The 27,164-nt window shown below is 36.6% G+C and overlaps 1 protein-coding gene across 1 annotated transcript; it reads right to left on the reverse strand.

Annotated features, from left to right (window-relative positions):
* Positions 1-12,712: 12,712 nt before the first annotated feature.
* LOC145980742 (uncharacterized) lies at positions 12,713-26,630 on the reverse strand. Its single transcript, XM_083113805.1, has 8 exons — positions 26,509-26,630; positions 26,339-26,417; positions 22,211-22,260; positions 21,556-21,591; positions 20,879-21,008; positions 19,850-19,902; positions 17,314-17,372; positions 12,713-12,832 (listed from the first exon to the last, which is right to left on the reverse strand). Exons 1-7 carry the CDS (start codon positions 26,566-26,568, stop codon positions 17,316-17,318), a joined length of 465 nt encoding a protein of 154 aa, XP_082969931.1. The 5' UTR covers positions 26,569-26,630; the 3' UTR covers positions 12,713-12,832; positions 17,314-17,315.
* Between the last annotated feature and the right edge of the window lie 534 nt (positions 26,631-27,164).

Consider the following 27,164-nt stretch of genomic DNA (forward strand, 5'->3'; position numbering starts at 1 on the left):
CTCAGCGTTTATATATTTTGAAACAGGAAATTGCGTCATGTTTTGTACTAAGGGATGTTATTTGTCATCTCCATCAACAATGAAAATTCATGACTTTTCAAGGCTGATTTTTTTTGGAAAAACTTCAATTTACAGCTGACGCACTTGTACAAACTGTATTATGTATATGTCATATGACAGTTTCCTGTGGACAATGCAATATTACTATTAGTACAACAGGAAGGCAAGAGTATCTACGTACTTTCTAAACATGTGATTTCCTTGTCAGGATTCCTCATTTAATTGAGGGGGTTGTTGGAAAAAGAGCATATCTGACAAAAAATACATTTTGCAGGAGAATGGTTTTTACGTTTACCTTTGTTACTTGGCTACATTGTTAAGTAACAAAAGTAACTCCGTATGACCATTGTCCTATCTTCCTGCATATCGGTGATAAATACGGTTTATATCTAAATAAGCTGCAATAATATTGAAAACGTATATTGATAGAGCACAGATATCCATGTTCATTATGATTAGCACTGAGCTAATAAGTAGAAATAGTCAAATCTTATCAGCTATCATAAACATTTTCCTTCGTTACTCTCTACTCTCTTCCATTGCATAGTAAGCTGTTTACTGTAAACAGTCAGTGCTTGGGTGCCCGCACTGTTCAGTCCGCAGTTCTCAAATAAAGTTTTAACATTGTGAGATAGCAGCTTAGTTCATTATGGCACCGAAAAGGAATTGCAAGGTTAATGATATACTTCGAATAGTAGATTTCTGTTGTTTTTTTAAGAAGTGTAAAGAAAATGATAATGGATATGTACATACACCCCCCCTTCCTTTTACGTGAACTACTCCCATGTCAAGATAATCCTAAAATTTGTAAATGAATCCCGACTAATTCGAAGTTCTATGGGCACGGTTTACATTAATTAGACCCTAAGCTTCATTTTTTTGTTCGTGAGAAAATTTCCTTAAATTCCAGACCTTTACTTATCTGTTATGTGTGTGAGGAGGGGGCAGATATGTCTTCCCCATTCTTTTAAAGTCACTGCTCCACATAATGCTTGGAATATGGAATAAGTGTTACCCGTTAATAAATATAATTACCATAGGCCTATTATACCACAGTACTGCCTATTTGTGACTATCTCCGTTGCAAATTCACAGAAAAGCAGTTTTCTTTGTGCATAATATTATCATAGCTTGCCATTTTAGAGATGGGACAACTTATTTCCTTCACACTCTGTACTTATATTCGTGACATCTGCTGGATTAATACAAACTTTTTTTTTAAGAGTGGAGGGTAATATTTGTCCACGATCATGGCGAATTCCGTAAAATCCTTTAAAATTAAGTTCAATGTAGCTATTTGAATATCAGCAGCTCTGAATATCTATTTTAACTGAATATCATGAAGATCATAAATAGTCTGCATCATAGGCCTATATGCAGTATGAGACACGTTTAGCAGGTGAGAATGTTGATCACATTTCTGTATAAATGTAGTTATTACAACTATCTAAAACAATTTAATTTCGTCACCACGCTTCAGTCTCGTGTAATCTCACTACAATACATCTAAAAATAAGCAATTGAGGTTGAGATTTGAACTTTGGAAAGCAGAAAGCCCACGTGTACGCTCTGCTTGAAACGATTTCCCCCCTCCAAGCACTCACTTCCCCTCTTACGCGTTCATATGTTGAATTCGTTGGCGTCACTACTTGTGCAGATTCGTTCTCTCGCCTCAGAGATTCCCGAGACATAGTGTAGAGATACACACTTTTCATACAACTCTATACCATTTCTAGGACTAGTTTCTTAAAACGTTCAGAATAACAACCACTTACCAATGTTCCGATCACAATTTGGCTGCGGTCTGTGGGAAAATATGAAATCTTGAGTTTTAATGCAAGTTTTGCAAGTTTTAATGAACATTTAAACTATTCGGAAATATGATTTTCTGTGTTCAGACGTAATGGCGATTTTCTCGATGAGAATCACTACCCAATTCAGTGTTTCTAACCTCACAAAATTCCTCTGCTTTCAACTTCACCGATCAGAATCTTAACATTTGTCCTTATACAGGGACCTCCGTTAAGCCTTAGGCGCCTTGACGGCGGCACGCTTAACGGCCGCCCATACGCCAACTCCCGTCAAATAGCGTGCGATATCACCGCTATGAAAGCTGCTAGCTTCGAAATGATTTCAAGTTCTCAGAATTATAGTTACAATTACATTCGAAATAAGCACGTTAATTGTTACGGGGGATGTTGGAAATGTTGTCCTCGTGCACATTTTTGGCACGGTTTTAGAAAATTTGTGGGCTGATCCCGGAGTTTTGTTTTAAATTTTATGCAATAATAGGCTAACGATTTGCCATAAAATGCCTTTTCTTATTCCTTGGCCAGATAATGTAGGCGTTTATGTTTAAAAATCGTCTCGTGACATTTCTGAGTGGTATTCATTGATTGATTGATTGTGTTGGTGTTTTATGTCCACTTTATGCACAGTAAGGCTAATCGGGACTGGACCTACAGTTTAAAGTGGGATGTACTTATTTTGTATTTTGTTCTTATTTGCCTACTTATTTTGAGAGTTTTTAGTGCCTATCAATCCTCATCCTGTTTATAAGCCCTTATATAACCTACCATAGATTTGTAATAAGAGTGATGACCGTTGATGGTGTAAATTATATAGGACACTGAAAAGTCTCATAAAAAAATTATATAAAATTTTGAAAACAGTTAGTAATTAAACTTGCGAGAATTCTTTCAGTCTTTAATGATGAAAACTTTTCTTAATCGCAGAGACTTTATTTCTAATATATATATATATATATATATATATAACAGGCAAATTATTGTCTGGGTTCGATCCCCACAGGCTCATTTAAGTTGGCGCCACTGGCACTGTCCCTTATTTTTGTTTCACTAAAGTGCAATAATTTATTTACGCTGGGTGTACTTCTGGCTTCATGGCAATACTGGCGTCGAAAGCGTAGGGACGGGAGGGCACGGCCCTTAATAATTAAGAAAAAATATTTTGGAAGGTGGCAGATCTGACTCTCAGAGATGCCAATTTTTACTGTAATGATCTACTATGTTATGATAATTATTTCAAATTAATTCCTGCAACAAATACAGTTACAATCATTAAAGTGTCAATTACAATTATAATCAAAATAAGCACGTACCTTGTCACAAGAGATGCTGGAACTGGTGTCCTCCTGCATCCACACATTTCTGGCATCTTTTCAGGAAATTTTCATTTACACGGAACAGTTCAGCTTCTGAAATTGCTTCAGTTTCTATCCTAATATTCTCCTTCAGTTCTTCTAATGTGTGGGAGTTTGTTGCATACACTTTATTTTTCAATTTCCCCATAGAACAGGGGACCGTGGGGGGCCACAATCCTTTGCTAATAACTCGGTCTTCAAATATTTCCTTGAATGAAATCCAACGACTCCTGAGCTGTGTGTGAAGTGGCAGTCTTGTTGGAAAAACCCTGATTGGCATTGAATATCAGTTAGTTGTTCAAAGAATGGTGTGAGTATGTCGTCCCTGTATCTCTGTGCATTTATGGTATTTTCATAAAATATGGGCCCTATAACTTGTATGCATATACTGCGCACCAAACACAGATTTTCTGGTCATTCAAAGGAGTTTCGTGTATAAAATCAGGTTTAACTGAGCTCCAATACATGTTATAATGTGACGCAACATTGCCTCTGAAATGGAACCATGCTTCGTCAGAGAAGAATATTGTAACGGTATAGTTTGTGCTTTTAAGCTGATTCTCAGCAACATACACAATATACACAACCATACATTTTTGAATCCTTGTCCTGAGGTTCAAAACTTGCAGTACCTGAAGTTCTGTGGATGCTAGTTTAGGCAATAGACACGTACTTCTTCAAATTATAGTATAACGCCCATTTCCTTTTAGATAGATACAGGTTTATTCATATTATATTTACAGAAGTTAATTCTTGGCCGTTATTCGCAAAATTACTTTCCGGTGTACCCTGTCCCCCCTTCCCGAAGAGAGTGTGTAGACTCGCGTAGCCACTGGCTCCACGAGTAAAAAAAAATATAACCCTCAGTACCAAAAAAGGTGGCTGAAGGTATGTGTGTTGTGTACCCGGTTTCCCACATGAAATAAACTATTGGAATAATGTGAAAAGAGCAAGTGTGTGTATTAAAAGAAAGGAAGTTAACATCCCCGTCGGTTCACATAGTAAGGAAAGAAAGCTCGCCCAGCCGCTCCCCTCAGAGAAAATGATACCTCTTACATTGCTGTACTCCGCCAAACATCTGAGGCCGACTGCTCCCTTCCCTTCCTTTTATGGGCCCCGCTAATCACCTAAACCGTTACTGGAAACTTACCGCTCCCCAACGGCCAAGAACTCAAACGTACAGGACATAGACATAGATATACACAATTTATAACATAAAAAAGGATCCAGTAATGATCGCATCATTACAATATTAAACGTGGATCAATTACCCCACCATTAACATTCCCCAAAATCCAGTTACAGAAATTTACCCGACTCTGGTTATCGCGTGGTAGCAGTTCCTGGACAACAGTGACCTTGTACGGTTTCAGTTTTAAAATTTTGGTAGCTCGCCATGCTGTTGTTTCGGAAATTCCTGTTTCCTGTGCAAGTCGTCTGAGCGATTTTTGAGGAGTATGTTCTAATCTTTCTCCGATTTCGTACAATTATCCTCGGTAAGTACACTCCGTTTTACCGTTCGCTTCTTATCGAGAATAGATCCTGTTTCCCTGAATTTGTTCACAAGGTTTCGCACGGGATTTCTGTGTGGAACAGGCACACCTGGGGATTCTGTTGAAAATCGTCTACGAACGTTCCCACAAGAATTTGTAATCACATACGAATCGTACATAAAAGCTTTTTGTTGTAATGTGTACGTATGTGCCATTATTAAAACTATAGCGAAACGCAAATAACACTTAACAAACACTTTACAAAACAATAGAAAATCGCAAGAACACTTGTAACACTTAAACACTTTCAAAATACGACTGAACTGAGATCGCAAAGTTACTGAAATGAAAAGGGGTTAGGAAAGAAATCCACAAGTTATGCTCATAGCCATGTGTTTCAGTTGGCACTCTGGGGCCACGAGCTGATAGGAAACTTAAGTGCCCTTTTAGCGCGTCTTGTTACCAAAGCTAAGCAAAATTTCCTAAAAACATACCAAAAAAGGTGTGGATGGAAGATGATAACGTTTCAAATATCCCCCGTGACAATTAACGTGCTTATTTTGAATGTAATTGTAACTATAATTCTGAGAACTCGAAGCTAGCTGTTTCCATAGCGGAGATATCGCACGCGATTTGACGGGAGTTGGTGCCCGGGCGGCCGTTAAGCGTACCGCCGTCAAGGCGCCCAAGGCTGAACGGAGCATCTTGTATTTAAGTTTAATAAACTGAAAGTTAAATTGAAGTTTACTATTATTATTAAATTTAAGTTTATTAATTTATTAATTGTCTATTATAATGTTGGTTTATAATTTCTGACATGTGCGTCATATGAGCCATTTCATGTGAAAGTGGACAAACAGCGTTAATTCATTTTTAATGAAAATATCACTTATTATATACGAAATTAAAGGGGAAACTATGCAGAATTTAGAATTATTAATACAAGCATTAGTTCCATGGCTTTTAAATAACATATTGTTTCAAACCTATTATTTTTTATGGTGGAAATTGGATTTTTATGTGTGGTGTTTCCGCTTAATTTAGTTTCATTATGATCCAGTATTATACCATAAGAAAACTAAAATTATTCAAATTTCGTTCTAATTGTCTTATTTATTGTTTCTATATCTTAAGCTCTGAAGAATTCTACTTCATTTATGAAACAAATATTAGTTTGAAGAATATATTTATGGTAATTTTCATAGCCTTTGCATTGTTCCATATTCCTAAATGTACATGATGACACACCTGTCACAATATTAGTCACACCAGTCACGGGCAAGAAATGTTTATAAGAAAAGTATGTAGCCTAGTAATATTTTTAGAAACTAAGAGCATCTAAATGTCGAGTAAAGTTCGCTTTGTGAAAATATAATGAAATTGTTTCAGTACATCCACAAAGTTCACAGAGTTTTTTGAAAGACTGAGAGAGATCATAAAATCATGTCTCAGAAGTGTTACACCCGTCACAATTACAGAAAATGTATTTTCTGTAGTTTAGAATTGAGTTTGGGGAGGAATATTCTGCAATTAAATGACATTACATAAATTGGTAGATTTACATATTAGAAGGTGCTAAGAAAATAATTAAAAATGAATGTAAAGTTGTCTGAATGTCACACATGTCACAATGGAATCGCCCACATACATTAATATAAATCTTTCACAAGGACATTTTTGGATCCATTTTTTTTGCAGGCTGTAATCAATATTGATTTAATAGGGCGCAAATAATTTCACGGGACGCCAATACATTCTTTCTTTTACAACTTTTGTGCCTCCTCGATGGTTTTTGATTGATTGATTTGTTGTTTTAAGTCCACTTTATGCACAGTAAGGCTAATCGCGACTGGACCTACATTTTAAAGTGGAATCCGAACCACTGTTCCTCCACTGGGTATGGAAACCGGGACCCCATGATCACAAGGCGACGATGTTACCAGTACACCATCAAGGAGGAGCGTAGAGGTAACGTCGTCGCCTTGTAATCAAGGGGCACCGGGTTCGATACCCGATGGAGGCACATGGCACAGTGGTTCGGATTCCACTTTAAAAACTGTACGTCCAGTCCCGATTAGCCTTATTGTGCATAAAGTGGACTTAAAACAACAAATCAATCAATCAAAAACCATCGAGGAGGCACAATACTTGTAAAAAAAAGAATGTATTGGCGTCCCGTGAAATTACTTGCGCCCTATTAAATCAATATTGATTACAGCCTGCAAAAAAAGAAAATGGATCCAAAAATCTTCTTGCTCGCGTCATTGTTCTCTGTAATGCATTGTAAATTACCAGAACAACTATGTGCCTGAGTGAGTGGTATTCATGTTTCGCAGGTATAGGTTATTTTGTGACTGTTTTAGTCCCAAGTGCTTCTTTCGAATATAACAGCTTTTTCAGTGTCTAATCCCTGAAAATAATTAGAAATGTTCAGCACGTTTAGTTTGATTTGATTTCATTTATTTTACTTCGCGTTTTGTGCCACTTTTTGCTAATTTGATGGACATGAGTGATATGATGAAATTGATGAATGAACACTCACAAACATCCATGGCCAGGCCAGGAATCGAACCGGGGACTCGTGGCGTCGTAGGACGATGTGCAGAACTTACTCTTTTTGTATTTTGTTCTTATTTGCCTACTTATTTTGAGAGTTTTTAGTGCCTATCAATCCTCATTCTGTTTATAAGCCCTTATATAACCTCCCTTAGATTTGTAATAAGAGTGATGACCGTTGATGGTGTAAATTATATAGGACACTGAAAAGTCTAATATAAAAATTTTGTAAAATTCTGAAAACAGTTAGTAATTAAACTTGCGAGAATTATTTCAGTCTTTAATGATGAAAACTTTTCTTATTCGCAGAGACTTTATTTCTAAAATATATATATATATATATATATATATATATATATATATATATATATATATATATATATATATATATATATAGGCAAATTATTGTCTGGGTTCGATCCCCACAGGCTCATTTAAGTTGACGCACTGGCACTGTCCCTTATTTTTGTTTCACTAAAGTACAATAATTTATTTACGCTGGGTGTACTTCTGGCTTCATGGCAATACTGGCGTCGAAAGCGTAGGGACGGGAGGGCACGGCCCTTAATAATTAAGAAAAAATATTTTGGAAGGTGGCAGATCTGACTCTCAGAGATGCCAATTTTTACTGTAATGATCTACTATGTTATGATAATTATTTCAAATTCATTCCTGCAACAAATACAGTTACAATCACTAAAGTGTCAATTACAATTATAATCAAAATAAGCACGTACCTTGTCACAAGAGATGCTGGAACTGGTGTCCTCCTGCATCCACACATTTCTGGCATCTTTTCAGGAAATTTTCATTTACACGGAACAGTTCAGCTTCTGAAATTGCTTCAGTTTCTATCCTAATATTCTCCTTCAGTTCTTCTAATGTGTGGGAGTTTGTTGCATACACTTTATTTTTCAATTTCCCCCATAGATAAAAATCGCATACGGTGAGATCAGGGGACCGTGGGGGGCCACAATCCTTTGCTAATAACTCGGTCTTCAAATATTTCCTGAATGAAATCCAACGACTCCTGAGCTGTGTGTTGGAAAAACCCTGACTGGAAATCAATATCAGTTAGTTGTTCAAAGAATGGTGTGAGTATGTCGTCCCTGTATCTCTGTGCATTTATGGTATTTTCATAAAATATGGGCCCTATAACTTGTATGCATATACTGCGCACCAAACACTGATTTGCTGGTCATGCAAAGGAGTTTCGTGTATAAAATCGGGTTTAACTGAGCTCCAATACATGTTATTCTGTGACGCAACATGGCCTCTTAAATGGAACCATGCTTCGTCAGAGAAGAATATTAAACGTTGATCAATTACCCCACCATTAACATTCCCCAAAATCTAGTTACAGAAATTTACCCGACTCTGGTTATCGCGTGGTAGCAGTTCCTGGACAACAGTGACCTTGTACGGTTTCAGTTTTAAAATTTTGGTAGCTCGCCATGCTGTTGTTTCGGAAATTCCTGTTTCCTGTGCAAGTCGTCTGAGCGATTTTTGAGGAGTATGTTCTAATCTTTCTCCGATTTCGTACAATTATCCTCGGTAAGTACACTCCGTTTTACCGTTCGCTTCTTATCGAGAATAGATCCTGTTTCCCTGAATTTGTTCACAAGGTTTCGCACGGGATTTCTGTGTGGAACAGGCACACCTGGGGATTCTGTTGAAAATCGTCTACGAACGTTCCCACAAGAATTTGTAATCACATACGAATCGTACATAAAAGCTTTTTGTTGTAATGTGTACGTATGTGCCATTATTAAAACTATAGCGAAACGCAAATAACACTTAACAAACACTTTACAAAACAATAGAAAATCGCAAGAACACTTGTAACACTTAAACACTTTCAAAATACGACTGAACTGAGATCGCAAAGTTACTGAAATGAAAAGGGGTTAGGAAAGAAATCCACAAGTTATGCTCATAGCCATGTGTTTCAGTTGGCACTCTGGGGCCACGAGCTGATAGGAAACTTAAGTGCCCTTTTAGCGCGTCTTGTTACCAAAGCTAAGCAAAATTTCCTAAAAACATACCAAAAAAGGTGTGGATGGAAGATGATAACGTTTCAAATATCCCCCGTGACAATTAACGTGCTTATTTTGAATGTAATTGTAACTATAATTCTGAGAACTCGAAGCTAGCTGTTTCCATAGCGGAGATATCGCACGCGATTTGACGGGAGTTGGCGCCCGGGCGGCCGTTAAGCGTACCGCCGTCAAGGCGCCCAAGGCTGAACGGAGCACCCTGTATTTAAGTTTAATAAACTGAAAGTTAAATTTAAGTTTACTATTATTATTAAATTTAAGTTTATTAATTTATTGATTGTCTATTATAATGTTGGTTTATAATTTCTGACATGTGCGTCATATGAGCCATTTCATGTGAAAGTGGACAAACAGCGTTAATTCATTTTTATTGAAAATATCACTTATTATATACGAAATTAAAGGGGAAACTATGCAGAATTTAGAATTATTAATACAAGCATTAGTTCCATGGCTTTTAAATAACATATTGTTTCAAACCTATTATTTTTTATGGTGGAAATTGGATTTTTATGTGTGGTGTTTCCGCTTAATTTAGTTTCATTATGATCCAGTATTATACCATAAGAAAACTAAAATTATTCAAATTTCGTTCTAATTGTCTTATTTATTGTTTCTATATCTTAAGCTCTGAAGAATTCTACTTCATTTATGAAACAAATCTTAGTTTGAAGAATATATTTATGGTAATTTTCGTAGCCTTTGCATTGTTCCATAGTCCTAAATGTACATGATGACACACCCGTCACAAAATTAGTCACACCAGTCACGGGCAAGAAATGTTTATAAGAAAAGTATGTAGTAATATTTTTAGAAACTAAAAGCATCTAAATGTCGAGTAAAGTTCGCTTTGTGAAAATATAATGAAATTGTTTCAGTACATCCACAAAGTTCACAGAGTTTTTTGAAAGACTGAGAGAGATCATAAAATCATGTCTCAGAAGTGTTACACCCGTCACAATTACAGAAAATGTATTTTCTGTAGTTTAGAATTGAGTTTGGGGAGGAATATTCTGCAATTAAATGACATTACATAAATTGGTAGATTTACATATTAGAAGGTGCTAAGAAAATAATTAAAAAATGAATGTAAAGTTGTCTGAATGTCACACATGTCACAATGGAATCGCCCACATACATTAATATAAATCTTTCACAATACTTTTACTCGTCTGGTAAATGGGCCTGTTGTAAAATTGGCTCTTCACAGCTGGCGCTCATGCTATATTTTCACAATAATTTCTGTGCTAAGAAATATTTCAGTACGGTCAAGTAACTTTTGGAGTAGTGTACGTACATAATTATGATAAAATATTGAAAGTTGTTCAATTTCCAAATCGAGAAATATTTGTCACAGATTCTCATTCAACTTTCCATTTATTTTATCAACAAATTGTACTTGTGGAACACTGGGTGAATACGATTAGGTAACCATTGTAAATATATTTATATTTATAAAATATCTATAATGCGCGTATTTTTGACAACGATGTGGCATTGTAATGCTTGTTTTTATCAAAAGAGGGAGATTTGAGACAACATTTATCACGTGGTTGTTTAGTACTAGTGATTTCTAATAAGCTCCAAATGTTATGAATTTATTTTTAATAATTTTAAATCAGCACAAAAGTGAAAAGCAATATTTTATGTATTTCTAGAATTGTATTTTTCTTTCTTAAGTTTTGTATAATTTGGCAGCTAGGTTTAACGCATTAAAGTTAGGTATAATTTGGGAGCTAGGTTTAACGCATTAAAGTTAGGTATAATTTGGCAGCTAGGTGTAATGCATTAAAGTTAGGTCGGTGGAGGCACATAGTGGTTCGGATCCCACTTTAAACTGTAGGTCCAGTCCCGATTAGCCTTACTGTGCATAAAGTGGACTCAAAACACCAAATCAACCAACCAACATTAAAGTTAGGTATAATTTGGCAGCTAGGTTTAACGCATTAAAGTTAGGTATAATTTGGCAGCTAGGTTTAACGCATTAAAGTTAGGTATAATTTGGCAGCTAGGTTTAACACATTAGTAGCTGGATGGTAGCTAAATGTCAAAGCAGACCTACAACTATTAGTCAACAATAGTGACATGAGAAATCTAATTCAATTGCGTGTATGTAGCTTAATTGATTTTGTTTAGGAAAATAGGAAAACTCTTGTGAAAAACATTTTTCTTCCAATCAAGTCTCCTTTAATACAATTGTCACCATTCTCAACGAATTTTCAATTCTGTACAAATATGCACGAGTTTCTTCGTCAAGATTACCTTCTGGTCGGAATTTCTCGTGTATATAATTCATTCCACATTTTGACCATTTTGAGCTGAGATAGCCATTTTTTTTACTTAAGCTAAGCTGCATCAACTGACACAGAGAAAGCAAACATTCTCCCTCTCAGCTCGTAGTGGTAGTCAGTAGGAAACACCATTGAGGGGAAGAAGGAAAACATTCTTCGAATGTTTGCCTTTTCGTTCTCAGCACCGAAAAGAAGAAGCCAACATGTGAAGTAAAAACTGTTGAAAATCAACAAATAACCAACTCTAAGCAAAAGTGGCCTATGCTGTTTAAAAGGAGTACTAAAACCTTGCAAAGCAGAGAAGTGTTTCAAATTAGCAATTACATGCATCTCACATAAAAAGAAGAAAAAGGATATGTGACAGTACACGAGTTTATAGACTACACTAGGAGAAGTATTCAAGTTCGACAATGACGGTCAGATTGTGCTTACTAATATTAATGCTTGTGGTGGGAAAGTTCCAATAAACAGATATAATTTTAAAAAGTAAAATATAATAGAAACTGTGGACTTGGCAAAAATTGTGCATGAAGTACCAGACGACTGCAAGGAGTTGTATGACATTATTATATCATGGCCTTCATCCATGCAGTCTACATGTGATGAACATTCAGATAGTAACTAGCAGAGCTGTGCAGAGAATACTTACTGTTCAAACTAATGTTCATGTTGCAGGTTCACGCGTATTTGAAGAAAATGTTGTGTTACGTAAAAATTATTATCGAGAATTGTTAATGTAAACATTTTGTTTTGTCAGAACACTTATCTTGCATTCATAGTAATATTATATCAACTAATAAGTGGGCTGTAATATTTAAAAACTGCATTCATTTTTTGCTACGTTCAAGTGAGAACCAAAAGGAAAATATTCCACGATGATTTTATAACTGTGTCTATTTACATATGAGCAATTTACAAAAAGTATTGCTTTAGAATTATTGTCACAACTTTGTATTATAATTTCACAATATAAAGTTTTTTTAATTAATTAAGTATTTTGAGGCCCAGAACTATTTCGTTGATTTCCCAAAAAATACACATTGTGGAAACTGTTCCTTCTTTCTCTCACCCATTCAAGTATGAAAACCCAAATTCATGCTTCAAACGTTATTTTATTTTCATTAGTAATTTAAAATTCACAAGTACAAGTAATCACATATGCATTTTCAGATACATTTCTCATTTAATGTTTCTCCTTGAAAGAATCACCATCTGAAAATATAAGAGACAAAGTATAAGAAGGGTGTTCCTAGACAACAATGACAAAATTGTTTCCTTTGTAAGCAGTATAATTTTTTGTTGCTTTTGGGGATTGGTATACACTGTTGGATTCCAGTGTACAAGAAACAAGAAAAGAATATATATATATATATATATATATATATATATATATATATATATATATATATATATATATATATATATTGTAGAGATATGGAGACCATTAGACCGAGAAAACCTCGTCATGTTAATATTCACACTTGTTTATTTCCTGAACTTGTCCGACCAGCGAGTGATCCCAAGAATGTGCTAGCTTGTAACTTCCGTATAACAAGGAACTGGAAAGGCAAACGCGTGGATCTAAACAGGATCTACCGCGTTTGAAAGGTTTAACAACCTTTCGACGCCTAGAATGATAAAAGCAAGCTCCTACCCGGAGCTCGCGCTCTTTTGATTCTGACACTCATCGACGCTACATGGATAACTAGTCCGATTACTCTACAACACGTTACACTGCTAACTACGACGATGGAACACGGAGTTACCGCTGCCTAGCATGCTACAAGGCGCAAGGGATCGCTTGGCTTGGTGAACTGAGGATCGCTGGATAGAACCTTGGAACTGTCACGATTCGGTCTGCGAGAAGCATTAGGACAAGACACCACACACATCTACCAGGTATGAACAAGCGTGAATAACCTTTTACACCAACTTTCCATATCTCTACCCTCCTACGGAGCAGGTTCAGCCATCAAACATTATTAAGCTCTACCTAAATGTTTAAATGAAACTTCCCTGTACCTCTCTAACCCCAGGAAAACGGGGTTACAACAATATATATATATATATATGTGTGTGTGTGTGTGTGTGTGTGTGTGTGTAAACACACAAATACATACATACATACATATACCTAGGTGTGTGTGTATATATATATATATATATATATATATATATATATATATATATATATATATATATATATATATATATATATATATATATATATATATATATAACATTATCAATTCAATACCCATTGTCAAGGTATTCTTTGGACATGTACATCTCTGTCTTATATTTTAGTTTAATTATGTATAATTAATCAACATATTACTGATGTATTGCGTGAGATTTGTTTTTGAGGTTTCATTTGTTCATAGCTATCTGTCGGCAAAATGAAATTCGAGGGAGACAACGAAAGTTAGGGACATGTTCTCAGTGACGGCAACAATCGTCAACAAGGTTCATTCTTTACGTCGCACCTGTACGAAAATAGACCTTATGATATATCTCCGTTTCCAGTCGACGGACTGAACTGAAATCTGGGCAACTGAAGCTGCACGTTATAAATGATATATGGATTTCATTTCAAGGAGATCAACTGAGTATCCACGACGTAAGGGCGAATTGGATTTTAATAGGTGATTCATGGACCAACTACGGATCCCCAGGACAGGCGCCAGAGAGTCGAGGACTTAATCCCACTACACCTACTTGAAGACACGCCTTGACCGCGTTGAAACACAATAGGCCCAGGGTGAATGTACCCTGCTGGAAGAGAAGCGACGCTTGTTTTAACGCCTTTCCAACTGAAATTTTCGAATCTGGTATAAAACTGCGCAACTCCGAGTTTTCAACACAGTTTGTCACACTTTTTTGTAGCGAGAGCACCTCTGCGCTAAACCTCCATATACTTATTGTTTTCGTGGACTTAGTGTTTTTCTTGCGAACCGTCAGCGAGTGACTGCCAGTGAGTTAATTCGCGTGTGCTTGATTCTGTGAGATCATACGCAGTGAATTGTTTTGCGAAACAAGGACAATCAAGAACTATGTCAGGCTAAGAGGATAGGAGGAGAGAGGGACGTCGGGTTCCCAGAATCCGTAACGCCGCCACTGCCATCCGGAGCGACGCTACAGTCTATCCAGCCAACGTCAAACACCGACGACGTACCATGCCATGGAAGTCAACCTACGACACCAACACCATCCGCCGCGACGCTACAGCCCGAACATCCAACGCCCAACTGTAACGACGAAGAGATGCCCGACGCCTGAGAGAGAGGATTCCAAGCCGACGCCCGGCGCTTGAGAGGATTCCAAGCCGACGTTTGAGACATGGGAAAACGACAAGTCAGGAACACTACCCGAGGAACGAAAGTGCCAAGTATGATCGACGAACGCCCATCGCCGCGGTTACTAACCGAAGGAACATTTTCTCGTCGCAATGAAACCAAGTGTGATTAACCGTACCAAGGAAAGATGCACTACCCGACGACTTAGCAGAGTCTCGTGCAGTATTCTTCTGTCGATTCACATCCACGTGCGAATGTATTGTTTTCCGTCATCGCCCTACCACAAAAGCTTGAACCATATTGATTGGATTGGATTGATTTGGTGTTTTAAGTCCACTTTATGCACAGTAAGGCTAATCGGGACTGGACCTACAGTTTAAAGTGGGATCCGAACCACTTGTACCTCCACCAGGTACCCCTTGAATACAAGGCGACGACGCTACTACTGCGCCATCGAGGAGACTTGAACCATATTGATTCGCGGTATTACGACGTTACTCGGAATTACAAACCTAACTTTCGTGTCTTCTATTTTGAGTAATTGTTATATAATAGGTCGTTTCAACTTTTATATTTTTTTAATCTTTTTAAATGTCAGTATTTAATGTTAAAGCTAAGAAAAATGATAAGGAAAAAGCTTTCGTCTAAAGCGGGTGTCACACGTTCCAACATTTATTAAATAGGAATTCCGCTGATTTCCTTACGGATGTTGTTTTCATGTCTGTGATCGACTATTACACTTGATATCTTTCTCTTGCTGTATTTGAACGTGAACTTCGTGAAGGCGTTGAGTTGAAATATTGAAAACATGAAGGCTACTTGATTGTTTCACAAATGACAATGTGCACGGTTGTAATCATTGTATTTGTAATGTTTGTCCCACCAAAGCAGGCGTTCTGTTGTTGCATTTAATGACGTCCATTTTATTGAAACACCCTGTATGTGATTTTTCTACTCAAGAATTTTACACAGTAAATCGATAAAACAACTACAACTCTGTATGTGCTTAAACTGGGTAACAATAAGTTATTTCCGGACCTAAAATTAGTGGTGATCCCTATAACCGCCTATATAGCACAGTTATATATATATATATACAGGTAATGGACAAAATAATATGAGCACCTTGGTTTGCAAAGGCCTATATACGCCGTCGTGGAAAAGGAACAACACTCAGCAGAGATTTCAATCATCTAGTGGCGATGAAAGCAAACATATCAGTCTATCAGAAGCTGGTGTGAGAGTTGCATGCGAGCAGTCAGCTATCCGTCAAATGCAGGTATGTCCGACCTTTCAGACTTCATGATCATAGGAGCCCGCCTGGCTGGAGCATCTGTGACAAGAACAGCTACACTTGTTGGTGTAGCACGGAGCACAGTGTCAACTGTTCTGACAGCCTACAGACAACATGGAAAGACAACGTCTGCAAAGGAGAATAGTGGGCGAAAAACAAAGTTATCCAACAGGGATCGACGTGTGTTGAAGCGAATAGTGACTCGAAAGCACAAGACAACACTGTCCCAGATAACCGCAGAGATGAACAATCACCTCCAGGACCCTGTATCAACGAAAACCATTCAAAGGGAGCTGCATTCTGTGAACATTCATGGCAGAGTTGCCATCCCCAAACAGTTGGTGACTCCACGTAATGCAGTGACACGAAGAAGGTGGTGCCAAGAGCACAAGAATTGGACACAGCAGCAATGGGAACATGTGATATGGTCAGACGAATCGTCTTTCACATTATTTCAGACCAGAGGACGTGTTTATGTGTGGAGAACTCCTGCTGAAGCATTTGATATTGACTGCTTAGTGCCTACCGTGAAACATGGTGGGGGGTCTGTGATGGTTTGGGGGGCTATATCTTGGAATGGTGTTGGCCCACTTGTCGTCCTGCGTGGGAGAATCAACGCAGAGAAGTACTGCACCATCCTGGGTGACCACCTCCATCCCATGGTTCAGACTTTGTTCCCCGATGCATGCCCCATCTTCCAAGATGATAACGCCCCTATTCACACTGCTAGGTGCGTTGATGCATGGTTTGATGAGCACACTGATGAGGTAGAACATCTCATCTGGTGTCCACAGTCCCCCGATCTTAACATCATTGAGCCTTTGTGGGGTATTTTGGAGGCCAAAGTGCGTAATCGGTTTCCACCTCCAGTGACACTTTCGGAACTTGAGACTGTTTTGTGCGAGGAGTGGCTACGTATTCCAGTTCACACTGTACAGGACCTTTATTTGTCTATCCCACGTAGGATACAAGCTGTCATTCAGGCAAGGGGGGGGGGCAACCCCCTACTAATACAAGTTTTCTGCAATTGCATTGGTGTTCATATTATTTTGTCCATTACCTGTATATATATATATATTAAAACGTAACTTATGATTTTTTACCTTTATTCCTGATTTTCCTCCTCGCCCTCATTGCCATTTTTCTTGGGTCTCATACTTTTCTGTAAAACAAAAACACAGAGAGTTCAGTACTAAAATACTCTAGTTCGAGCTATGCGTAGTTTATACGGACCCTTAACCAAGCCTCTGGACCTTTCAACGTGGCGTTCCAATTATTAAACAACTGTTGCAACCTCTCCCGGATTTATAGAGGAAATGACGCCCCATACTAGAAATTGAACACTCACGGAAACTTCTGGGACACTTCTGTCTACCCCACTGAAACCCGGTACTCAATTTACAATAAACACCAAATAACCATTGTCGAACATGAAGGAATCAGATAAATTCCATAAAATTATGTTGTATCGTAACAAAATTATGAATTGTATGATAGATACATTTCATATTAATTTGTACCAAAGACGCATAACGATATAAGTTTGGTTGAAAGTCATACTCGTGTAACTCAAACAGCATTTGATGTTCATCTGTGTTATAATGATTGATTTGTAGTATGGTAATGTTTAAATGCTTTAATTAATATATATATATATATTCTTTGATATTAATATTGTTTTTCAAATTCAACATGCATATATTGCATTTATGTATTCTTCGCCTAACCAAAAATAGACTTTAGCATTCGATTGAAGTTAAGATTATTCATGTAGATACTTCCAGATTTTTCTGGATCCCGAGCAGTCGGGAAATACCGAATGGTCATTTTAAAAAGTCGTTAATTCTCTACGTTTTCTGCATTGTAAGTGTCTGGAAATTATCGGAAATAGTTCGTTTTTATTCCAGAAATGCAAAAAACAATCACTTAAGGAGAAAATGACGTGTAGATTTCGAGATTTACAGAGCTTCGGGAAATTTCGAACATTTCACGTCCCGAAAATTTCCCGACTTTGACGGGAAATTGCGATTACTTCCCGTCCAGAATGTCGGGATTTAAAACAATTCCCGTCCCGATCCCGTCCCGACCAAAAAATTTCTGTCCCGCACACCCCTAGTAGATAGATGTACAATGTGGATGAACAGATATTGCTCTGCGAATTGTCCATGACTATTTTCATTTATCTTTTTCTTCCATCGTGTTGTTTTTAAGGAATGTTTTTTTTTTTACGTTTGGTTATGCAGAGGTTGTCAATAGCATGTTTGGCTTTTTGTTTCAATTCTTGAAGCTCTCATAAGCTAGAACAAAATATGAACATGGTGAGGGACAATTTGCTTGGTAATATTTATTAATCCCACTCTACGGCAGTGAAATCGGCAGCCAAGATAACAATAGGTATATTGTTCATCGTTAGTTTCGTTCTATTTTTTACTCTACATCCTGTGTAATTTTAAGGCACGGATTTCTGTTGATGCTTTTCTTTTTCAATTCCTCATTGGAGAAAATAGAGTGAATGAACTTTTGCCGTTGAGTGAAAGTGACGGTAAACAAATTGTCGCCATCTCCTTCCGTTCTTTTCATTCTACATCCTGTGTTGTTTGAGAGAATAGAATTGTATGCTGGGGCAGATGTTATATTCTGCGTATTTGCGATATTATTCCAATTCTTTGTCCTCACATTGCGGAATACAGTCATAAATCATGACTGGGGAACGGATTTTAAGGTCCAGCACCTTTCAAAAAATATAGCTGTTTAAAAAAGGATCTTTTGAGAGGTATTTTAGGACATGAAATCAAGTAACATGAACACTTTGTTGCACCTTTTCGTGAGATTAGCTCATTTATCTCCCTTTTACCCCCTCTTTGATGCTTCATCACCTTTTCCTTCCTTTTCTTTCATGTTTTGTTTAAGAATTGGACAGAAAATAAATGATTTTCACTCTTCTTGAGAATCTACATAAAATCCTATAGTCTCGTTTTATAGAGCAGAACGAGAGCTATAAAATGGCATAATATAATCATTGCAGCCCAAATAGTTCCCAAGATAATGTAGCAAAACCCGCGAGAGAAAACAGAAACTTCAACAAAACCTATTAGACAGAACCACAGTTCTCTCTGCGGTCCGCGCTCATTATATACAGAAGGTGTAGAATATAGGCATTTTATCAGCACTTTCTTTGCAGCTTTTTTAAAACATTTTCAGAACCTTTTTTCCCCCTTTTCGACCATATTTTTGCTCGTTATAATCCTTTCCCCAATCATGACGATGCACACTTCGTCTACTAGTACTGCTACCATTCGTTCACTGTGTGCATGTGTAGATAAAAGAGAATAAATCATGTTCATCATATTAGCATCTGTCACAGACACCTAACAAACTGGAAAAAGGTAGGAAGATAGTTGATGTTTGCGCACAGCACAGAGCCAACAGCAAACCTGGACCGAAGCTATTATTTTAAATAAACTATTATAATATTATGACTGTCACTCGTGAGTCACCTTGAACTTATATTTGGTGGAAATCAGTCGGGAAAGAAACATGCCTTCCCGTTCTGGTATTTCATAAGCCCTATATCTCGTATTTACTTTATGAATAAACTATACTTTTTATAAACAAGATAAGAATTTCAGTTATATTTACCCAGTGCTTCATCATGCATTTGGACATTTCGTAAGCGCCATCACATGTTGAGGCTGAAAAACAAATATATTTTGTGAAAGACATAATATTATTCTTAATATTAAAGACTCGCTACAGAAATAAAATTAAGATCAAAACTATCTTCCACTATTTTATCACAAACGCACGTTAAGCGTCCCTATACATTACCTATAGACGCTCTTAGCCATCTAAATGTTGCAAGCAGTGAAAATTAGAGCGTGTTGCAATAAATTTTACTGCAAACACTGATAACAAATCTACTTAAATTTGCATCATTATATATTTATTATATTTTATTTCACCTTTCTGTCACTTTTCGCTAATCGCAAAAATGAAGATGAATAATGATAAGATGAAATTGAAGATAGGACAATCAGAATTGTCCCTTGTAATTAAGTGATCCCGGGTTTGATGTCCGGTGGAGGTCCATAATGGTTCGGATACCACTTTGATCTGTAGCTCCAGTCGCGATTAGCCTGCCTGTGCACAATATGGACTTATACTGGAGTACAAACGCCAGAGCTTTCTTAAACTAAAATGTAGTTCAGGGTGTAGTTACTATGTGAAAGAGAGGTTGACATTTGTGGGTATTTACATTTGGTCTGTACCCCACAGCTGAGTAAGAAACCTTGTTAGAAATAACCAGGTTAGACACACTTACCTCCTCTAAACCAACGCGGCTGAAATTAATGACTTACATTGAACTTATAAGAAAAAATATCCAGAAAATTATGTTCCTTTTGATTGTCTATTTATAGTACCGACTAAATATAATCTGGTGAGGTTCCGAAAATATGATAGCCTTTGGGGTGGGACAGAATAAATGTTTCAAAATTAATCAGGCACTGGTTATTTTAAACATTGATTTTAGAAATGTGAGATATCTGTTTCAATGTATGTTTTGAAAAAAAATACTTTTAACAATAAAAATGTGAGTCCTACAAAATAATATTATCTATATCCGTACTGTTCTTAGTAGGATAAAATCTGAAATGAAATTATACTCACCGTTGTATTGCTCGCATTCCTGCACCATTGCGTCAAATTTTTGAACTTTCTCTTCAGAATTTTCCTTCTTCTGAATATGTTTCTTCATCTCTTCCATTTTGGCTTTGTTGAGTGAACCGTCACTTTCAACCTGGAAAAGTTTGTACAAGGGTCCAATGTAGACTTATCTTTGTGTATATTCACTTATTACTCAAGTGAAGTAACGAAATGTAACTCCATTAAGGTGTACACTTTGGCTGCTGCCTGAAACTTATAATCAAATATGTTCTTCTAGGCAATTTGCTTTCGCACATGAGTAAACTGTATCATGCTATGTCATAATTATCCTGGTAAATGGAAAATGCCCCCCACATATAATATGAAACGGATTATAGCTAATCTCACACGTTCTTAATTCAGTCCTCAGTTCAGGAAGGATATTCAGCACGCCATTAATCACATCCGTTCAACTGTTTATTTTATACATTGTACATGATTGAATTAAATACTTTTATTGACTGAAGAACTATATAAAAAGTTCACATGTGTTAATTCCAAGTTTCGGTTTCAGGTATACGAAAGAACTCTCAGTATTTGAGGATTTGTATGTCTGCATTTTAATAACTTTTAAAGACACAACTCTGTAGAAACGCTAAAGTGTTTATATTTAATTGGTAGAAATTGTGTATTTTACTGACCTTTCCAGCTTTTTCTAGCCAGCATTTCTTGAAGCACTGAAAAATTAGAATTATATTACTGACATCGAATTATGAATGTAATCTATTATTATTTGAAACTGAGGAAAATTCTCAAATGCATTTATAAATAAAATACTGTTTCAAGGAAAAGTTCGTTCGTTTGTTCGACTTTTTTCTGTGATTTGATATATTTTCCTTCGTTTTTCTGCCACTTTTGGCTAATCGCGAAGATGAAGATGAGAATGAGTGATGAAATGATGAAGAGGGAGACTCACAAAGAACACCATTCCCAGTCCAGGATTTCACCCTGAGACCCCTGGTGTCGTAGAGCTGTACTAATAACTCCGCCACATAGGTCGACACGTTCATCCGTTCTTACTCGGTACAGAAAATTAATTTTCCCTGGATTATATGAAATATCTTAACAAACAGGAACCTACACCAACATGATTTTGTCCATTAATCTGAATCTTAAACTTAAACATTTTTGGAACAACAAATCTATTTTTGTATGTAATCAAATTTTACGTCTCAATGTGAAATTTGAAGTAATAAACATTCACGCAAACAAGGTGGAAAACAGCTTCAAATAAGCTATGTAGAAACGCATAAAATATGCAGGAGAAAATATTCATTATTTGCATTTTTTACTAACCTTGTATTTCTCCTCGGGTTGTTCGTTACCCCATCCTGCTTTTATTTCATCTGAAAACATCAAGATGAAAATATTGTACAAAATTAACTTTATTGGAAACTTATTTTCATGTGTAATATTTTCAGGGTGTAATGTAGCGTATGTAATTTAATTCCATACATAGTAGAGTTTTCTAATCTAAATTTAATAAATGAGTTGCAGATATTTAATATTAATCTCAAGTAGTGTAGAAAATATATCTAAATACAAAATAATAATTTTAGCATCTCATACCAAAATGTTCGCGGGTTGCGTACCAAAATGCAAGTGTTCTCTCAGAACATATTATCTAACAATTACAGCATCGTAGCAATTACAGAGACTTGGCTTAATGAAAACCATCTAAGCACGGAACTTTTTGATGATCGCTATAACGTGTTCCGATCTGACAGGAACGCGACCGACTCTGGGAAAAATCTGGGCGGGGGTGCTCTTCTGGCAATTCATAACAAATACGCAGCGACGCTCGTAGGCAAATTTAACGACGACCCTAACGTCGACTCATTGCTTGTGAAAATTGTAATTCATGGACTGCCTACCTTATACATCTGTATTGTTTACTTTACTCCATGCTGTAATGACAAGTCTTACAACTTATTTTATAATTTTCTCGTAAGGCATTGTAGACCCACACATAACATTCTCCTCATAGGGGATTTCAATATCCCTTGCATAACAAGCGACAAATACAACCTCGTTAACGCCACTCCTGTATGTCGCGAATTATACAATCAAATGTGCTTTTTTCAATTACGCAGCGTAAATAACATTCAAAATAGTAACGGCAAAACTCTCGATCTTGTGCTAAGTAACGTTTTTGGCATGCAGTTGACACGAGAAACTCAGCCACTCGTGCCCGAGGATAAGCATCATCCTTGTCTCGTAATTGAAATAAAGCACAGAAAAAGGACACAGAGTAACCATCCACCAAACAACCTCTCGTACAATTTCAAAAAAGCTGACTTTAACAAACTATACAACAAACTATCGGTCGTTAACTGGGATACACTAAAACTCTGTGATAACGTAAACGAAATGACAGATATGTTTTACAACATAATATACGAAGCATTTGACGCGTGCATCCCCTTGAGACGCATAACCCCTCCTAAATATTCATGCTGGTTTACCGCCAATATAATTAAAAAAATAAAAGCAAAGGCTCACCACCACCCAAAATGGAAGCAAAACGTAAGTAACCCAGTTCACCATGCCAACAAATTTAAAGAACTCAGAAAAGCAATCAAAAAAGAAATATCAGCCGCCCATAATAATTACTTGTTCGACATCGAAAGCAATATTCAAAGTGACCCGTCACTTTTCTGGTCGTACATAAATCGCAACAGGCAAAACAAACAGTTTCCAGTTTCTTCAAACAATGAACCCATATTAAACCTGAATACCGTCGTTGATGAATTTGCGAAATACTTTCAATCTGTGTACGCAAACAATACGGCAAAGTATAACCTCGAGATCATGGCGGGGCACACAGAGTGCAAAACGCTAGATTCACTCAACATTCAGATGATCAGTATGTCTGAAATTGAAGCACCCGTTTATGCCGAATCAATTACTCAAATTATTTTTGTCACACAAAATTTGCGTTAAAATGTAATACCAGAGGTGCAACGAAGAAAATTTGTCTGGGGGGTAGTAGTAGTAATAGTATCAAAGACGTTATTATCCTCGTCAATTACGCAAAAAGGGGATAGAAGTCTGTGCTAAAGCATTTGTTTGCAACAAACGATTTGAAATATTTTTTCAACACCCGTCAATTTCACATTAACTAATAATGGAAATCAAGCACACAAACTGCATTTCTGAATGGCAGAAATTGAATGATAAATACATTCCGAAGATACATGTGTAACTTTCATGTACAATATATTACAATATATGTTTTACAGATATGCAACATGGAGCGACATAAAATAGAAAATACATATGCAACAAGCTAACACTAAATTGTGTACGTATTCAAAGCTTAATCAATACAAATATACCACACAAATTATTGAAATACATTACAATTACAGAAAAGAAGCAGAATGCGAGCGAAGCGAGCAAGAACATTTTTAGATCCAATTTTTACAATTAAAAACAATATTGATTTAATACCGTGCAAATAATTTCACTGGACGCAATGGCATTCTCTCTTTTACAACTTTTTTTTAGATCATTTGGCGCCCATGGCCGACTAACGTCGCCCCTAACTATAGCTCTGAACTTGACGAAAACGAGAAAAGCAGATAATGCGAGCGAAGCAAGCAAGAAAATTTTACAAAATGTATTTTTTATTTGTATAAAATTTGGAATCGAAGGGGGTAATTGCTCCTCTGTGCCCCCCTGCAGGTGCCCTTGGCCGTCAATATTTGTCCTCCCTTGCTACCCTAGAATTGACTTCCGCAGAAGGTTGGGGGGAATGACCCCCTGCCCCCCTGTGGTTGTGTCACTGTATAATACAGACATATTTAAGCAATATATGTTTACTTTAGATGCTTTAGGCTGACTGCCATTGTTAGTCAACCTTATTCTGCACAGTTTGTCTCCTCGACTAACCTTGTATTAATACGAATACCACGCCCCCCTCCATCCAAACCGATTCTAAAGAAATAAGAGGTGGTTTTCATTTCAACCCTATCGCCGCGATCACACACAGGTAGGTAGAAAAACTGTACATAATAATCAAAACTAAAAATCAATAACAAGTCAATCAAACGATACGATTCCCCCCATTTTTGTGTGAAGATATATAGAATTGGTATAAAATTTTGTCCCCACCAAAAATTCCCATGACGCAGGCACGTCATGAACCCCCCCCCCCCCCCCCTGTGGGCACCTCTGTATATAATGTAGATGACTTCATAGAAATACCACGTGGCGCAAAAGTCAGTTTACCCAAAAAGCACATTGATAATAGTATTACTTGTGTTAAGTAATATTTTTAGGTATACGGTTGGTAACATTGTTGTGTGAGACTGGCAACGGTGAACTCGTTATTCTTTTGTCGCCAGTTGAGTCTCTGACTTGATGTAGTGTGGTTGTTTGTTGTTAGATGACACATTTGAAAAGTGGACGCTGTGGTACCATTGATTGGCCTGTGCGTTCTTGTGATTTGACACCATGCGATTTTGCTCTGTGGGGAATTTTTAAGGATATGGTATACTCATCGTCACCGACAGATTTGGATTCACAATGCGTTTCATGTCATCAACAATGATACAAGTTTACTGCATCGTATTTACAATTCTGTTGTTGATCGTTACACACAATGTATTGCAAACAATGGAGGACACTTTCAACAAAACCACTGAAACTGGAATTTTGTGTATCTACTTGTATTTTGTGAATTTTGTGTATAAACTTGAATTTGTGTATGGGTAAACTGACTTTTGCGCCATCCTGTATGTTGAATATTTTTATCTGGATGAAGTTTTAAATTACATGAATTCATCGTTAAAGGGAATTGTACTTCTTTGCTAAAGCAACATACAAATATTGCAAGAAACAGTTACGATCAAAAGGAGGGATTTTCTCAAGCATCATTCATTTCAAATCAGAAAAAAAATATTATTTTCGTAGTCTGTAAAAGTAATAAATCTCAGTGAATCAGTTTTACAGCCGATAATCATGTTTACTTATTCTACCACTTAATTTATGTTTTTTTAAAAATTTCTATGAGGTTCTATGTGGAAAGTCGCACGAAGTAGTCTATGTCTAAAATTTGCAATAACTTTCAAAGATTTTCTTGAACGAAGCACGTAAAAATTTATAAAAGAAATAGAACAATTAAATTGATATTTAATTTAGTTTATTGTGATTAGTTCCTATTTATTATTGTTTCTACTATTGAATTTCATATCAATACATTTCATATGTACAAAAATGATTGCAAATTATAGTGAAAGTTACCGAACTTGCAAATTTCCTGTACTTTAGCATTCTACAGTATATCACAGTATTTCAAGGAATCAATAAACCCCACATGTTGCTAAAAGTTTTGAATGAATCTTCTTACAAAGACATGCACAGAATTTTTAAAATTCAGATATGTACATATATTTTGAAATTGATATGAGTTTTCCTTACCATCTGAAATGTCAGTTTCTGCCTTGCATTCCTCGTTAATTTTTTTCATACGTTCACCCCATTTGTGTTTTCCGCCTCCCTAGAAAAGTAAGTAAAGTAAAAAAATTGCAATTTGGAAAATGACAGTACAACAAATTTGAAAATATCCGTGAAATCGCAATGTAACTTACCTCATCGCATGCAACCACACAGAAGAGTGCCACAAAGATTGCTAGAAGCTTGAAATTCATGTCGAACAGGGTTTTAGGAACTGTGGAGTGGACATTGCAAAATCTACCTCTTATATATTTTGAAAACGAGGAAGTTGCGCTGTATCCTCACGGATAGCCATTGTCATGCCCATCAACAATGAAACTTCATGGCTTTCCAAAGTTGTCAAAGAAATCAAGGACATGATTTACGTTGATGAATATACACGTGTAACAGTCATATACCCCTTCGTGTGAACTTGTTGCAATATCAATATTACCTAATCAGCAGGATGAATGTATGTTGGTTTTTTTTGTTCCTTTTTTCATTTTTCCTTTTCTGGCTATAGCCACGTTTCATACATGACGTTGATATTTTGTCCTATATAATAATAGTTACATAGGCTCTAATGCGTTTACATATTTGGATTTATTACTGGAGAAAACTGAAGAACTGTAGGTATTGAAACAAGGGCAAAGCGGCATAATGTATTTGTATTTTCATTTTATGTCTATTTTCTACTTCTACGTACTAATCGCGACGATGGGAATGGTGATTATAAGTAAAATATATAAAAATAATCACAGCAAGGAAACCCCATATACATGCCGAAAATCAAACCCATAACCATACGTGG

Source organism: Lepisma saccharinum, chromosome 28 (genome assembly GCF_977018435.1).
Source record: "Lepisma saccharinum chromosome 28, izLepSacc3.1, whole genome shotgun sequence".
NCBI classification, from domain to species: Eukaryota; Metazoa; Arthropoda; class Insecta; order Zygentoma; family Lepismatidae; genus Lepisma; species Lepisma saccharinum.

Bases quoted from the DNA above. Each gene is read 5' to 3' on its own strand.
- LOC145980742 (XM_083113805.1), bottom strand. From the start codon at position 26,568: ATGAATTTCAAGCTTCTAGCAATCTTTGTGGCACTCTTCTGTGTGGTT. The intron at 21,009-21,555 runs GTCAGTAAAATA...AAACTTTTCCAG, and splicing joins GGCTAGAAAAAGCTGGAAAG to GTTGAAAGTGACGGTTCACT. The intron at 19,903-20,878 runs GTGAGTATAATT...TTTGTTTTTCAG, and splicing joins GGAATGCGAGCAATACAACG to CCTCAACATGTGATGGCGCT.